At 45.0% G+C, this 17,110-nt stretch overlaps 1 protein-coding gene across 4 annotated transcripts in view; it reads left to right on the top strand.

The window, feature by feature from the left end:
• Nucleotides 1–17,110, top strand: part of ANKRD6 (ankyrin repeat domain 6) — a 694,439-nt gene that overhangs the window by 618,248 nt on the left and 59,081 nt on the right. For all 4 annotated transcript variants that reach the window (XM_078648269.1, XM_078648270.1, XM_078648271.1 and 1 more), the window contains one exon: nucleotides 283–435. In XM_078648269.1, coding sequence (XP_078504395.1) covers nucleotides 283–435 — 153 coding nt within the window. The remainder of the gene's footprint in view (nucleotides 1–282; nucleotides 436–17,110) is intronic.

Raw genomic sequence — 17,110 nt, 5'->3', positions numbered from 1 at the left:
GTAGTGCATACTTTTTATTTCTGTTGCCTTTCAGTTTCTTCTCCTTTCTTCTTCTCCCTCCTCCTCCGTAGATATTATGATTGCAAAAGCCAGGTAGCCCCATTTTACAAAATTAACTGGTTCCTTTAATATTAGACATACTTTGCAAACATGCAAAAATAATTCACAGATTTTGTTGCTTGCCAGAATAATTTTAGTAGAGCTGTAACAGTGTGTGTGTGTGCCAGTGTTTATTCAACATTGCTTAAGCAATTTGTTCGCTTGTCTTGTTTTGATTTCCAGGCCCCAATTAACGGATGCCGTTGCGAGCCTTTGATCAGTAAATTGGAAAACCAGCTGGAGGCCACAAAGGAAGAGATGAAGGCTGAGTTAGGCACTGTCCAGGATAAGATGAATGCAAAGCTGGGGCAGATGGACAGCAAAAATCAGCATCAGGTGAGAAGTTTGCAGCTTCAAATGATGAAATTAACAAGTTGCTTGCCTTCAGTAGTGCTCCTTCTGATGGATACTCTATCTGACTGCAGATTCCTCTACTAAGAATACTCCACAAGTGCCAAACAGGATTCATTTGCTTTCATTCTCAAGTTGTCCCATGTGCCACTCGGTGGTACTCTGCAGTTCCATGTCAGCTCCTTACCGCCAAAACAGTAATGAAGCATAGCCACATATAAACTTCACCCGTTGTTTCTTATTTGTACCTTTCCTTGCCCTCAGACGTGGAGCGTGAACAAATGTTACTACCAGTGTGCTGAATACTAACCTGGTACTTTTTGATATGTTGAAAAGAGACCACTCCACTGAAACTGGGAGGAGGGAGGGCAGTGATTAATCCCTTAATAGTGCCCATTGGTTGTATGAAGGAACCCCACATGCATTTACCCCGCATATCTTTCCAACGCAGTCACTACCCTGATGTTACCACCTTTACCAAGCAAGTCGTTACAACGACTTGCCTTAGGGGGCATTGGACTTTGGAATAGTATAAATTACTATTCCAAACTCCAGTCTACGCAACAGTAGGGAAGGTGTTGGACTTAAAAATCCAACACCAGTCCAACAACGTGCCCACTACAGCAAGTCATTGTAACAACTTGCGTGGTAATGTAACGAGTGGTAACGTTGCAGTTGGGGTAGTGACTTCATTGTAAAGGATGGCCGTTGTTGTGACTGCGGGGTAACGGATGTTTCCCATGCCCACTGCAAGGCATTGCTGGGCCAAAGATAAAATAAGAAAAGGACCTTCATCAGCTTTGCTTGTAAGGGATCACTCTTATGAGCACCATACCAGGCCACAAATAGGTCCCAGTGCCCAGCATAAATGGATTCCTATGAACGGCATCTGGTGTCAACGATGACATCCATCACTTCAGGTGGCAGACCGATCTCTGCTCAATCTCCATACATGTGATCCAGCGGATGAGTCAGGGATAAAATACTCCACACAATTCAACAAGGCCAATGCACCCAAAGTTTCATCACTTATCCCCGGTACCCGCTGGGGGTCAAGTTTGATATTTTACTCAGATGTCGATTAGTTAGTTTCCTGTGGTCTTAACATTTTCGAAAACAAAATATATGGTTTAACTAATCTTGACGGATCAACACTCTTTCCACTGGTCTAAGTACCATTAGTTGAGTTAGTTGATGGTGATATTAACAGTTTTCGAATTAATTCATATATCTTGGTGAAAATAACCACAGACTCTGGGTAAGATTCATAAGTTTTATCTAAAATTTCAGGCATAAAGGTGAACGCTCTTTCAATACAAATTCACAGTGCAAACGCCATCATTTTCACATGGGAGAGATAAATCATTTAGCAGATATAACCAATGACACAAACTCATTCAACAAATGAATGCAAAAGGTGTGGATAGATGAAGAGACAAAAGAGTTCAGAAGCAAAAATAAATTTGCACTGAAATAGGTAAATATTATTCTGACTCATATTTTGCGTATTTGAAATCCTGAAACCACCCCTCTGGCCAAAGGACTGGTGGGGGTTCCCTGAGTTAGTATCAAGAGACAATGACTATAGGACCGGATCAGGGCAAATATTTACTAAACTTCTCTATAAACCCAACGTACCACGGCGCATCCCTATCTTACACACTCTCCCTCCTCGATGTTCTTCCGGAATCTTTGAATCTAATCCGGCTGTCATTCGGATCTGAATCTCCCCAGACTGTTCTCTTCTCTCTCGAACCCAGCAGCAGCAGCAAGCTTCTCTTGGCATGGCAATCGCATTACCAACCTCTCCAGCTCCAGTCCCCTAACATTCTAAATACACTCTAGTTATAAGTCTTCATTTCTACATGTCCCACCCTCAATAGTTGCAAATATTAGTAAAATACGGAATACCACTGGACAGGGCTAGGGGAGTTTTCATCACACTATGCTGGCATATTCATTTTTAGTAAGGTACCATTTTTTTGCAAGCCCTTCCCCTCTAGCTCATTCATGCTTCTTTTCACATTCATGCTTCTTTTCATATTCATATATTGTTACAAATGTTATTAACAATTTCACTGCAGATTCCATAGAAGAGGCATACAGGTCTTCACTTTCCCGCGTCTTCTGTCCTTGCTATTTGGCAGCAGTTCACTTCTTCGGTCATTAGGTCATGTTCCGAGTCTACTGAGCATGCGCAATCTCATCGTCATTCAACTCCATTTTCTCTCCCAGCCATATGTGAAACAGGCCCAAGTATACACTATTGATAAAAGAACCATAAACAGATGTTATTTTCTCAGCTTTATAATTCTCACCGTTCACCACCCATTACTACTCTTATCTCATGTTATTATTATTTTTCTGGGCAAAAGCATTAACGTAAGCAGCTCTCCTTTTAGCTCAGGCAAGCAGATGCTGGGCATGCAGTTTCGCAAGACCACATGTTAGTCCTTCTTGTGCATGCGCAAAGATTTCCCTCCAAAAGCGAGTTAGTCCAATTATATCTACGTAATTCCAGCTTGCACATGCTCAAAGCGTTTTTACAAATTAAAGCGGTTTAAGTTGTTTGCACCTTCTTCCACATTAATTGAGCATGTGTAAAGCTTTCTCCCTGTGTGTCTGTGTTTGGTGTATATTAGTTTAGTCTTATCCACAACTTTAACAGTTAGTAAAAGTTAATGAAGGATTTGTTTTGAGCAAGTTTTGTTTCTTGAATCCTTGCTCCAACACATGTAGGTGTAGATTGTGCAGATTTGGGTGGATAACCTTGCCCTGTTGCTGCACATAATATCATCGTGAAGTGGTAGCTTGATGGCAAGCCAATGCTCATGACCAGGAGTTCCAGGTAACACACTCTCTTGGCCCAATCCGGAGTCACTAGGCTCATGTTGCCCGCTCATTCTAGATTCTTTTTATTACTTGCAGGAAGGCATTCAGGGAAGATGTAAATGAGTCCCATGTTCTAGGAGGAATGCATTTCCTAACAAGTGTTCTTGCGGAAACTACAAAGGACAAAGCAATTGACATGCACATTTGACTGTGCCTAAAAGATCGAGCCAGTTATCTCCCTCTGGTTAAATAGAGTATCCATCAGAAACGTTACCAAAGGAGGTATCTTCTGAGGCATACTTCTAACCTAAGTCACATTTGCAAAGGCTTCCTTTTATTGGAGCTGTTTTGGACATGGTGCAGTTCAGGGTCTTTCCTCCATCGCAATGAGCCCAGTACATTTGGACTACAAACTTGATATTTCAGCTTCGGTCCTTGATCTCGATGCAAGCAGCTCTAGGGCTTCTTTGCCTACTGGCCACATGCTTATCCACTTTGCTAAGTGGCATATGCTATTCCTGCAGTGGGATTGGAAGGTTCAGTTGGTCCAGCATTAGGAGACTACATGATATCTGCAGTGGTGGCTGCTCGATTGTAACCTGATCAGAGGGAGATCTGTTTTCCTTCCACACCTAGAGTTGACAATGGTGAAAGATGTGCCCCTTCTGGGCAGAGCCGGTCATTTGGGGGAGTTGGAGATCAGAGGACTCTGGTCTCTGGTGAAAACAGAGCTCCACATAATTCTGTTGGCTCTGCGAACCATCTGCTTGCCAGTGAAGGCCTTCCTGTTGTCCATCAAGGAAAGGCTGGTGCACTTTCTCATGGACCACACCACCACCATGTGGTATTGCAACAATCAGGGCAAAGTGTGGTACTGGGCCCTGTGCCAGGAGGCTATGCACCTCGAGAGTTGGCTGGAGCATCAGGGTGCCTTGTGAATCACTTGGTTAAGATCTTTACATGCTGGAGTGGACAAATTCAGCTGGAGACACCTAGCTGATGACAAATGGTAGCTGCATCCAGAGGTAGCTCAGGGCATCATGTTCAGGAAAAAGGAAGGTGCACACAATGCGAAGTCAATCAATCAGGCCCAGTTTATCTAAAGTTGCTTCTTTTATTAAGTTCATCATAAAAACTGGCACACAGCCAAAGGGTTTCAATCCCGGTTGTCAGAGGGAACTTCGTCAGGGCTGTAACATTTACAAACAAACATAACATAAATACCACATAACAACAACAAAACAAAAATAATAACAGAACCACAAACTTGAGATGACCCACATGAAACCACAATTATATAACACACAAATACATACAAAAATTGCACAATTCAATTCCACATTATTTAAACATGTATACTTTACATCAAACAGAAATAAATCTTTTCATAATTCCAAGACAGAAAAAAGGAAAACAGATAATAATATCAAAGAACAGACAAATGTCTATGATAAATAAACATATCCATATATACAGTGCAATAGTATCAAACATAAAATAATGCATTACTAAAGCAAACAACACATAGTTTTATCGAAAAAGACATAAAAATACCTCACATGAGGCTAAGTACAGAGTAGAATAGAGATAAAACCTGACAAGAAGAATGAGTGAGAAAAATTAACCACAGGAAAAAGGCAAAGTTGAAGAGGGTGAACTTATTCTCCCCTCAGAAATATTAAGCTTAGAAGTAGGTATGTGGTTATAAAATTATATATAATGTATAAGGTGTACCACAGTAACTGGACAACGTGCAGGTAGGAGGGTGAACTTATTTCTCACCTCTGTAACGTCTGGCTTCGGACTCAGTATGTAGGTTATAATGTTAAGTATATCGTTCCAAATCGCGGTAAGCATCAAAAGCGGAAATAGGCCCATATTGTATAATCATAATAGAAAATGAACACAACTACCGTCTCATGGGTAACAATAAACGAGGCTACTCATAAGCACTATATTCTCTTATTTGTAATGCAGAGAGGGGAGCTCCATAGGTCGGACAATCTGAGTGTTCTAAGAAAGATCCATCACCCATATAATCTAAGATTGTGGGCTCAAAGAGCATCATCACTCATTCATATACCGCGGACTCATCTCAAATTAAAGAAGCACAAGGTTCATTATTTCAAGTATATGTAAAACCACTAGAGTCCACGAGTACCTACTTCTTCCAAGAGCTGTATATTAAATGGTTCATGTTGTGAAGTCTGTTAAAAGAGTTAACAATCAGGATACCATTGTAGTATGTTGATAAGGAAAAAAGTAGACAAGGACAATGTTATAACTTGGATCAAGAAAGTACAGAACCACCACCGCAGAATTTTTGCGAGACACAGCAAGATTACCCATCGTAAGTTGCCACTCGATTGCGCAAGCCTAAATCAACAAAAGCCCAATTACGAGAAACAAGGAATATTCGCTTCAAAAGTTGCACGCAAGATGTGCATATCATATCATCTCCAAATATATAGAAACACATATCATATCGAAAGGAACCGGCACAGTTGAGACATTAACATATGCGGCACAACTAACAAGAAACGAAGCCCCATCGCATAAAGAAGTGCAGGAATGGTGTACATGCAGTACTAACTCCAGGTGTAAATGACAAATGTCCCATTGAAGGGGGCAAGCGCAGTGGACCTATAAACATAAGTGTCACTGTGCGTGGTGCCTCCATAGCAGTACAGTAACGTACACTATGTAGGACTTGATGATGTAGGTCACTAAGTGTCAACAGCGCAAAAAGGTGATGGGAATCACAGAGTGATGTGCACTATGTGACGCAACAATGGATGACTAAAAGTAAAACCACAGACAGATAAAAAGTGAAAAAAGCGCACACTATAAAAATGGAAACACCCGTAAAACATAACAAGAGTGCTACACTTAAAGGGGTCTGTGTCAATATAATGGTTCCAAAGAGGCAAATGCGGGTTAGCCAGCAACGTCGAGTCAGTTAACTCCATTGCAAGCGTTCCGCGGAACGTGTCATTCAAGCATGCACATCCTATATTAGCGAAATGAAGCACTAACAGTACTAGCAAAGTTATGTAACTAAATGGCTCATGTACATGAGAAGCACTCACTTGGCTAAATAAAACCGGGCCTGGAGCACAGGTCATCCAACCATCACGCATAAAATAGTGTCTCTCATTATAAAAAAGATTACCTTTACGGAGCTAAACGTTTGGAACTCGGCATGGTCACCGGCATATCTGAAGCGAAAGCGGAGTCGCCATTATTTAAAAGCTAGTACAACGCTGCGTCGACGTGTCACGTGTTTTAGAGGATAACAAACACGGAGAGAGGACAACGCGGAAAGGTGAAAAAAGCTAAGGGGGCCAGCCATCTTGTCGTTCCCAAAGCTCACCATACGTTGCTTAGCGTCATGGTATAAATGACGTGTTAGTAAACACAAACAAGCATTTACGATGCAACAGTCTCGCCTTTGCAAAAGTTAGAGCTATTGGCATTGTAATTGACAACATTTTTATTTATGTGTTGATTTTGAAAATAGATAAATAAATGGCATTGTCATTTACAATGTCAATAGCTTAATCTCTCGCAAATGCGAGACCTATTGCATTTGCACCCACACAGAGTAACACACAGAGCCACATGCACCCACACACAGACAGAACCACACACACACACAGACCGAACCACACACACACACACAGACAGAACCACACACAGACAGAACCCCACACACACACAGACAGAACCCCACACACACACAGACAGAACCCCACACACATTCAACGCAGGTTTCAAGTTGTCACTTTACTACGTCTCTAACCACGATGACATGACCTCACTTTCTCGAGACAAAAAGGATTTGGGGAACAACTAAATGGGAGGCCGATGGACATATATAAGCGGTAGAACTGCATTCTTCAAAAAATTAAAATTGGACTATAATAACAAGACTTGAACCTGCTTCTCCAGCTATAAAGTTGGCAGCTTTGAGAGAGGGAAGGAGGGCGGAGGAGAAGAGACTGCTGGAGTGATAGCATGAGACGAGAGCGGAGGTACGAATGGCTGGTGTCAGCAGCAAAGAGTTAAAGAGAGAAGCCGGCTTCAAGAGGGAATGGATGCAACAAGCTCTGAAGACTGAAGAGGAGAGAGGTAAGAAGGGCGGAGGAGTAGAGACTGCTGTAGTGACAGCATGAGACGAGAGTGGAGGTATGAGAGGCTGATGACAGCAGCGAGAGGTTAAGGAGAGAAGCCCGCTTCAAGAGGGAATGGAAGCAACAAGCTCTGAAGACTGAAAGGGAGAGAGGGAAGAAGGGCAGAGGAGAAGAGACAGCATGAGCCGAGAGCGGAGGTACGAATGGCTGATGTCAGCAGCGAGGAGTTAAGGAGAGAAGCCGGCTTCAAGAGGGAATGGAAGCAACAAGCTCTGAAGACTGAAGGGGAGGGAGGGGAATAAAGGCAGAGGAGAAAAGACTGCTCGACAGACAAACACTAGACAGAAACTAGACAAACATCAGCAAACAAGCTTTGGAAAAACCAATAGGTCTGGACTTGATCGCTGTTTTTTTTTTTTTTAACAGATTTACGGATGAAGATTTTCTGACCAAAGCCCCTCTAAGTGGATAGATTATGAGGGAAATGTTTAGAGAAAACAAATGTCTTAAAGGCCAGACCGAACAAAAAAAAAAACAGTAGACTGGTGATATGGCTAAATCTGCCTGAAAGGCCAGATCTCAAAACAACTATCATAACTAGGCTCTGTTTGAGAAATCACTATTGGCGGGCACCTGGTGTGTAATTCTTTTACAAGTCAGCATCCAGCACTCGAAGGGGGCGAGCATGCTTATGAAGATTAGTCCTCTCGGAAGCCACAAGTTATTTTCAAGTTTATTTTAATGTAGATAAGAATAGAGCCCTCAGTGAATACTGATATTAAAAGTGAGTTAAAAGTGAATGAATATGGTAGCTTAACATGTGTGGGAGTTATGACGAATATAATGATAGGTGGGTGATTGGACTGATTGATGGACAGGTGGATGCATTGAGGGGTGTAAGGAAAGAGGAAGGGTAGGCAGGAAAGAACGACCAAAAGAGAGATGGATGTGCGGATGAATGAATGACTGCATGGATGGATGGATGGATGGACTGACGGACGGACGAATGGATGGATGATGCGTGGGTGGATGGTTGGCAGCCTCACGAGGCAGAAAGGCCCTGTGTATTTGACAGCTTAATTGATTTAACAATCATGCGTTCCAATGATAACAGTTGAATATAGTCTAACGCTCCAGGCCTGTTGTATCTCTTTCTGGCACTGTTGAACTTCAACAGCGCAGCCAATAACTTCACAGCATGCAATAACCATACACAACGTCTCCTTTCTTCTGAAACATAACCAAATTCCATCAGCAGTTTCCGATGTACACATTGTGCAAACAATCATTAGCATTACTACTCAACATCGCACATGTGTTGAGATGAAAATCAGTCAAGTGTGTCGCCAGTGTAGCAGAAGAACAACATGGAGACTCTTAGGTCTATGCTGTAGGCTTACTTGTCACCCAAGCCACAGTCTTGAACATAACTAACTACAAAGGAACCTTTGTCATCAAGCTCCCCAGCATTCTAGAATGGATCCTATCACCAACAACTGGATACTATCAACCAACAACTGGATGATACCACACTCCCCCTACCCCTAAATGACAAAGTGATACCCATTGCCATGGGGGTGCTCTCAGTATAACAAGTCAGAGTAGAGGAGTGAGCAGCTGTGCCCAGGATCAGAGCCAAGGATGCAGAGCTTAGTGTAATAAAAAAGCAGACGTGTGGGGAAAAGCTGAACACGAATGAGAGATGGGGGGTAAAGAAGAAACAGATGGGGCAGAGATGAAGGGAAGAGAAGCAACAGGGATAGGGGAGACGGCCTGAAAACACAAGTACTCATATGAGTACTTGAAGACAAATAAAAAGTAGCTCCAAAAATAGAAGCAGTGGAAGGAGATAAGTACTTGGTCCATGCTCTACGAGAGGGCCAGATACAAGAACAGAACATGACACCCGCATGCCATGACGAATGGAAAGAAAGCAAACCAGGGAGATACTGAAGCATACCAATAGTAAGCTCTGGGCAGGCTGTAAGCCCACTGATTTAAAACAACATGTCTTGAAGACACAGCCTATGCCCTGTCTAGCTAAGACCTAAAAAATCACCCTCTGCCACCAGACTACTCATGACGGAAAGCCACTCTCTACACAAACAGGCTGTCATGTAAGCATGGGCTCCCCTAGTTGCAGAAGTTGACGATTTCACATGCTCACAAAGCAGTGCCCAGGTCGGCATTAACCTCTTTTATACATTTCCCACCGAATCGTTATTACAAAGAACGACGCTCTATGCACTCTTCAGCGAGACTTAGATGACGGTTGTTGAAAATAAGAGCTAAGCAGTTTCGAACGCACAAAGCTCCGTGGCTGTAGGAGCTTTTTTAATGATTCACACCACTGTGTTTCACAGCTCTGCCAGCTTTGCCTGTAGTTTAGAGCACCGACGACTGGGCTTTTGTACACAGGACATGGAACCAAGGTACATAGGTCCAGGCACTATGCATTTAACTCGGCACAGTGTTGCACAGCTCCAACATTTTGCCAGTGTGTCGCATTGCAAGTACATACTAGTCTCTAGCAAGTTGGATAGCGTACACGGGCTCCTGCACTTTGTCTATAGTGCACAGCACAAGTTAAGATAAGTCTAGGTGCCATGCCTCTATCAGAGCACAGTGTTGCACGGCTCCAAGACTCCGCAAGTGACCTATAGCATGAGATGACATAGTCCCAGGTATGGTATGGTACTCAGCAAAAAGTCAAGTTACACAACTCCAGCATTGTGAAGCACACAGCACAAGACTAAACATCTGTCTGTGATCGGAAAGGAAACGAATATTCTTGGAGTAGTCTGGAGGCGCCTGCTCTAACTGAGTGCTGAAACGGGGCAATACAACAGCCACCACCGGGGATCGGGGCTTAAAGAATGCTTCACTGTTTCAACAGGCTACAAACTGAGCTGGCCACCATTAAAATAAACCGCACCAGAGTCAAGGCAACAACAATACCTTCTACTTGCTTGTTTCTCCATATTTTACACTACTTACGTCATCACCCCATCTCTACTGGCTCCTGCACAGCCCTCTCACTTCAGACTCCATGTCGGCTCCTGCAGCATCCTCTTCTCGCAGCGTCTCCTCCTGTTCTGACTCCAGTTCCCCTCCAGGCTCATGCAGCGCCCTGTTACTCCAGGCAACCTCCTTACACTTTCATCAACAGTTTAAGCGTACAACTACTACTGGGTACGAAAAGAGGTGCAAAACAATTCCAGCCCACACAACGATGCCGACAAACATTTCACCGTCAATTGTGTGGTCCACGCTTTACTTGGTCTTCTCTGTGTCATAATTTTGCCTCTTTACGCTAAATTACTCTGAAAAACAAGAAATGCTGAAACACCAAAAGCGAAAGAAAGTAAAGAACAAGCACAACGAGAGGGGGGGCGGGCGGGCAGCACAACCTTCCTCCAGCAGCGGTCGGGGGAAATGGCAAAACAAAAGCGCCGGCACAAAAAAAAAAGAAGTAAACACCCACCTCCAAATGACGATGAAAAAGGGGCGGGACTTAAAAAAAGAGACAGAAACACCCATGAATCGCATCAAGGCGGGGGAAAATAGTAATGACACACATCTCTTCCAATGGCTAGCCTCTATTTACGAAGCTAGCCAATGGAATAGAGAGGTGGGATTAAGCTCCACTGTTGAAGTCATGAAATCTCGGCTCCGCCCCCCACTGCTTCGCAGTGAGACGATAGCCGAGACCTAAAAAGGGGGGCAGATAGATAAGTGGAATTGGACTAAAAGACGCCGTCCATCATTGAAGTCCCACAAATTAACCAGAGATTGTAAAGACCACAATGTAATAATGATACCAATTGTCCACACCAATTTATTCAAGATAAGAAGAAAAGAGAAATATTGACATTAACAACAATTATCAAAAAAGACAAAATAACGCACAACAAGGAATTCAAGTACAGTACGTTTACATATAATAAGATGTTAGTTTGTTCAAACATAATGAATCTTGACTTAGCCATTTTCAATCCACATCAAGATTAAATAAAATTGTGAGGATTCAGTAACAGACCTTATATATAATAAAATAACAATTAACAGGAGTAGGGCCCGTTAACCAAGGTGAGACCGGGCGTTGTGTGCATCAAAAACAAAGTCTCAACTAGAGAATACTAGGATAGGACAATTTAAAAACAGTGCAATGAATCACAATTGAGGGGGGGGGAACAAAGGAAGTGAGACCACAACATCCAGGTAGGGTGGGGTAAAACGAGTTATAATTCCGTAAGTAGTTAGGCAGCACTACAGTACATAATTATACAATGACCATTACACACAGGGTGGGCACTGGGCGTGGTAGTGAGGGTGGACAGCGCAGTGACAAGGGTGCGAAAAACAGTGTGAACGGCAAGATAAGATTAAATAAAGGTGGTCAAAAAAATATGCAGTTTATATACAGTGTTTATATACAAAAATAGTCAAGTAATTAGTTTGACCACAATGGCGCCTGAGTTCTAAGCTGGGTAGTCGACCGCGTTTCAACCTTAATTATTGAAGGTCAACATCAGGACAATGATCATTAGTTAGAGGATAGTGCTCTAATCATGGGATGGTCTAGCCGATCTGGGGTAATCAAGATCTGCAAGTCTTCAGAGTAGTAAGACTGATTGCAACCCGGAGTCCAAAGATGATGTATACAGAAATACAGACTATTTTTGTATATAAACACTGTATATAAACTGCATATTTTTTTGACCACCTTTATTTAATCTTATCTCGCCGTTCACACTGTTTTTCGCACCCTTGTCACTGCGCTGTCCACCCTCACTAGCACGCCCAGTGCCCACCCTGTATGTAATGGTCATTGTATAATTATGTTCTGTAATGCTGCCTAACTACTTACGGAATTATAACTCTTTTTACCCCACCCTACCTGGATGTTGTGGTCTCTCTTCCGTATATATAATAAAGCCAACTTTATATTATGCCTTAAACGTACAGATAGTGTACCCTCTACTAACAGTCTCAGATTACCTTTACCCAGGAAATAGTGCAACTCCCTATCAGTGTTGTGTCCCATCAAAGTGGCCTTAAGGCGACAAATCCATTTTGCCTCCTTTTGCCTGACCAGCAGCTCACGGTCCCCACCTCTATTGCCAATTGGTACATGGTCAATACCGCGAAACCAAAAGGTATTGTCATTGGGTTGTACATCCCTGTAATGCTCACTAAGGGGGTATCGGCTGTCTATGTTCAGAATCGCCCTCCGATGTTCCTGTATGCGAATTTTTAATGGCCGATCTGTGCTTCCTACATATATAATACCACATTTGCACAGAAGTGTTATATGTAAAGCATATAGTTTTGTTTTAACCAAAGGAGCAGATGTTAAATGATCCGCAGGTAAAGAAACCAAGTGATTTCGAAGGTAACCAAGTATCTTGTTTGTGAATGACATAATTGGGACATAGGACATTACACAGTGTCCCCCCCGCCCCCCACCCTCTGATAGGTCATTGAAGGTGTATTGGTAGCTCAGGGCATCGTTCAACAGTGGGGAGAGATTGGAGTGGATATTTTTGCCCCCGTTGAGTATGTGCAGTGTCAAAATGTCCTAGCGTTGTTCCCAAGAATGCTCTGTTCAGAAGACACATTCAAGCTAGAGTGGAGCATGACACTGCTGTATGCCTTTCTGCCTATTCTGAAGAATATCAGGAATGACCAGGCCAGAGTCATCCTAGTGGGTCCCGATTGGGCCAAGAGAGTGTGATCCCTGGAATGACTGGACATGAGCGTCTGTCCTCAGATAAGGCTATAGTTTCAGGAAGACCTTTTGTTCCAGCAGCAGGCTATCTACACCTCCACGCGTGGACATTGAGTGGCGGCAGTTGACTGTGTTCAATCTACCACTGGAGATTGTTGATGTCATCTTCGCTGTCAGGCGTCAGGCTACTAAATCCATTTACGCCAGGCTTTGGGACAAATGTATGTCCTGCTATGGAGCTCCCATTGGTCTTAGGCCCAGCGCGACCTTGCAATAGGCACAATTAAGAGTTATTTGTCATTCCTATCGGGTTTTTTGCATTTAACGGGCTAACTGTCCATTGTGATGAGTTTTATTAAAGGTTTGATACACTTGTCCCCTCCCAAACGGTCTGTGATGCCACAGTGGGACTTTCATTTGATCCAGATATGTATTATGTGCACACACACATGTAGCCTATTCAGGATTGCAAGTTGTGTCTTTTGACTCTAAAGCCTGTCACTTCAGCTCAACGCATGAGTGAGCTCCAGGCTCTGTCGGTGTAACTGCACTGCACTATCTTTTTTCTTGGCAGAATTGCTGAGGACCAGGGCAGCTTCTTGCTGAAAGTCTTGACTCCTTTTCATGCTGTGCAGTCCTTCACCAGCCCAATGTTCTTTGCTCTGCCTCACCCATCAAAAGGAGAAGAAATGCTCCATCGTTTAGACACCAAAACGGCTTTAAACTTTTACACCAATCGCACCAAAGCCCATCAGGTGGACGATCAGAATTTTGTTACGTTCTCTAGGGCAAAGACCTGCTACACACTGGCTAAAAAGCATAAGGATTGAAGACCCATTCTACCAGGGCCACAGATGTCAAAGACAGAAAGTCTGTGTGCCAAACCCATTGTGTCTTTGACATCTGTGAGGCCTCGATGTGGACATCAGTGCACACGTCCATGAAGCACTATTGCCTTGACAACCAGGAACGATGGGAAAGACATTTTGCCGGTTCAGTCCTGTAGGACTATCTGATCTGAGCCCACTCCACAGATCCTCCACTTTGGGAGATACTGCTTTGGTATCTATTATAAGCGATTAGAAGTGTCATTCAGAAGAACAAATTACTTGCCTTTGGTAACTTTATGGTGTATACTCTGTCTAGCTGCAGATTCTTCACTGCTCTCCCCTTTCCTTGGAGTGGTCTATTCTTACCATCTAAAAAAAAAATCCAAATTGAGGATGTGCACACTGGTACATCCAAGTGTTTTGTGCTCAGCATCCGAGGGTGTAGAAGGATAACAGAACAGCTAGGGAGAAATGTGGACAAAAGAGTTCTACCAGGTTTAAAATTCAATGATTGTGTATAATCTTTGAGATTTTAACTCAATAGGCTGTACAAGAATCCTGGATCATATTTCATTGCAAGCAACTATCTAACAAGCATTTACAATGCAACGGTCTCGCCTTTGAAAAAGTTAGAGCTATTGGCATTGTAAATGACAACATTTTTATGTATGTGTTGGTTTTGAAAACAGATAAATAAATGGCACTGTCATTTACAATGCCAATAGCTTAATCTCTCGCAAATGCCACACACAAACACACAGCCACACACAGAGTCCCACACACATACACACCCACAGAGCCACACACTCACACACACAGAGCCACAGACACACATACACAGAGCCATATACACAGACACACACACAGCCCCCCTCCCCCCGTCGGGACGCACCCTCCAGGGCCAGCATGGACGGGAAGTCCTTGCAGTTGGAGATGCCGGTGGAGTCGGTGATGCAGGTCTTCCACAAGTTGGACCAGAAGGTGGCCGTGGTGATGACCGTGCCGTCGATGCTCGACACCTTCCAGTAGTCGGTGGCAGCGTGGAGCAGACCAGCACCCAGCCCGACAGGGCCAGCAGGAAAGCCACGATCTCCCCCGCCATGCTGGCCATGGTCACCGGCGAGGGTCACAGGGCACAGGAGTCAGAGCTGAGGGCACGAGTGAGGGCAGAGGGCACAGGGGTAAGAGCTGAGGGCAGAGGGATGAGAGCTGAGGGCACTGGGGTAAGAGCTGAGGGCACAGGTAAGAGCTGAGGGCACAGGAGTCAGAAGCGAGGGCCTAGGAAGAGCTGAGGGCACAGGGCAGTGTAAGGGCAGAGGGGTAAGAGCTGAGGGCACAGGTAAGAGCTGAGGGCACCGGAGTAAGAGCTGAGGGCACAGGAGTAAGAGCTGAGGGCACAGGAGTAAGAGCTGAGGGCACAGGTAAGAGCTGAGGGCACGGGTAAGAGCTGAGGGCACAGGTAAGAGCTGAGGGCACAGGGGTAAGAGCTGAGGGCACAGGGGTAAGAGCTGCGGGCACAGGTAAGAGCTGCGGGCACAGGTAAGAGCTGCGGGCACAGGTAAGAGCTGAGAGTACAGGGGTAAGAAGTGAGTGAGGGCCCGGGGTGAGATCAGATGGCAGAGGATTCAGAGCTGAGGGCACCTGCGAGGGCAGAGAGCAACGCGGCTCGCAACTTTAAGGAATGCCTGGAACGTTGGAGTCCCGCTCGGGGAACTCTGAATCAGAAACTGCCCAAGAGCCTCTCACGATCTCTAAAAGAATAATGCCCTAGGATGCTGTGGCGGAACGATTGAGCGGCCCTCTGCCCTGGAAGGGAGAAAGGAGGGATGGAAGGGTGAAAGGCGAGATGGAAGGGTGAAAGGAGGGGTCGAAGGGTGAAATGATCAATCAGTGAAAGCATGGACTGATAGAATGGATCGATTGATGGGAGGGTGAACGGACGGCTGGGTACATGGAGAGAAGGAATGATGAAAGGGTGAGGGCACTGCTTCCAGTGAGGCCTGGGCCCGCTCGGTGTCACTTCAGGAAAGGTTGAAAGAAGGGTTCTTCGTGGCTCTGCGTTCAGAACAATCCCAATCATGCTCATCAAAGGCAGGAACGTCATTTAATAATGATATCGTTTAATAGATGAGTGTGAGGTACACACATACATAAGAAAGAGGCTGACAAAACACACACCTCTGGCAGAAGCAGGGCCGCCGGGCGGTGCCACCCTTGAGGGGTTCATTTTAAAATGTGTCACAGTGTCACACTGTCATGCTGCGAGGCAGGTGAACACCGCACACTGCCACAACATTCCTTTGGGGGTCTAGGCTGGTACAGGGGCCTCTGTGGTAAAAGGAGGCATGACTCTGAAAGTGCGCTCCTCACACCGTGGGCAGGAGGCGCTAGACTGGTGCATGAGGCGCTATGTGAATCAGAGAAAACCCAAGAGCACTGGGGGCGCAAACAATGGAGCGGAGTGGTGGGGTGCCGTGGCATGCACGGACGGCCCTAGAGGTGCTTCCCTTGGATCGACGGGGTTCATTCCTTCATTCATTCACTGAATTGTCTATTCAAAGATTGATCTATTGGTCCCTCACACCCGAGGGAGGGCTGGGGCTGTGTCTGGCACACACACATATGCGGTACAGTCTCCTCGCCTGCCCTCTCCCTTCCCCCGCCCCACGTGGGTGCAATGCACCATCACCCCGCACGCCTGGCCCCTGCGCTGGGAGCAGCGCTGCTGGAAGTCTTCAAGGCGCGGTCGGCGACCACAACCTAAGAATTAGTTACTACTATCAGCCGCCGGCCCCCGCCCAGCTGTGATAGGGGGGCTGCTGACTGCAGGATGCAGGGATGCAGGAGAGCTGACGGGACAGGATCGGGGGCCTGTCAGGCTCCATCCGAAATACTATATACGAGGAGGGCGGGAAAAACACCCAGCGCTGCAGCCGGAAAACTGTTCTCCGTGTATTTTGTACCTGTGAGCACATACGCTAGACAGACCGTGGCGCACAACCACATCCGGCACATGGCACCTGTATGTAGCATCGTGTATATGTGGTGGTGGCTCAAAGACTTATAGCGCGTGTATCCCTGCCTGTCAATAAGGCGGCCAATTACACATGTAAGCAGCACAGTACAGTTTGTGA

Source organism: Lissotriton helveticus, chromosome 6, assembly GCF_964261635.1.
Source record: "Lissotriton helveticus chromosome 6, aLisHel1.1, whole genome shotgun sequence".
Classification (NCBI taxonomy): domain Eukaryota; kingdom Metazoa; phylum Chordata; class Amphibia; order Caudata; family Salamandridae; genus Lissotriton; species Lissotriton helveticus.
Note: the sequence above shows the minus strand (reverse complement) of the source record. Positions and strands in the feature narration are given on the sequence as shown.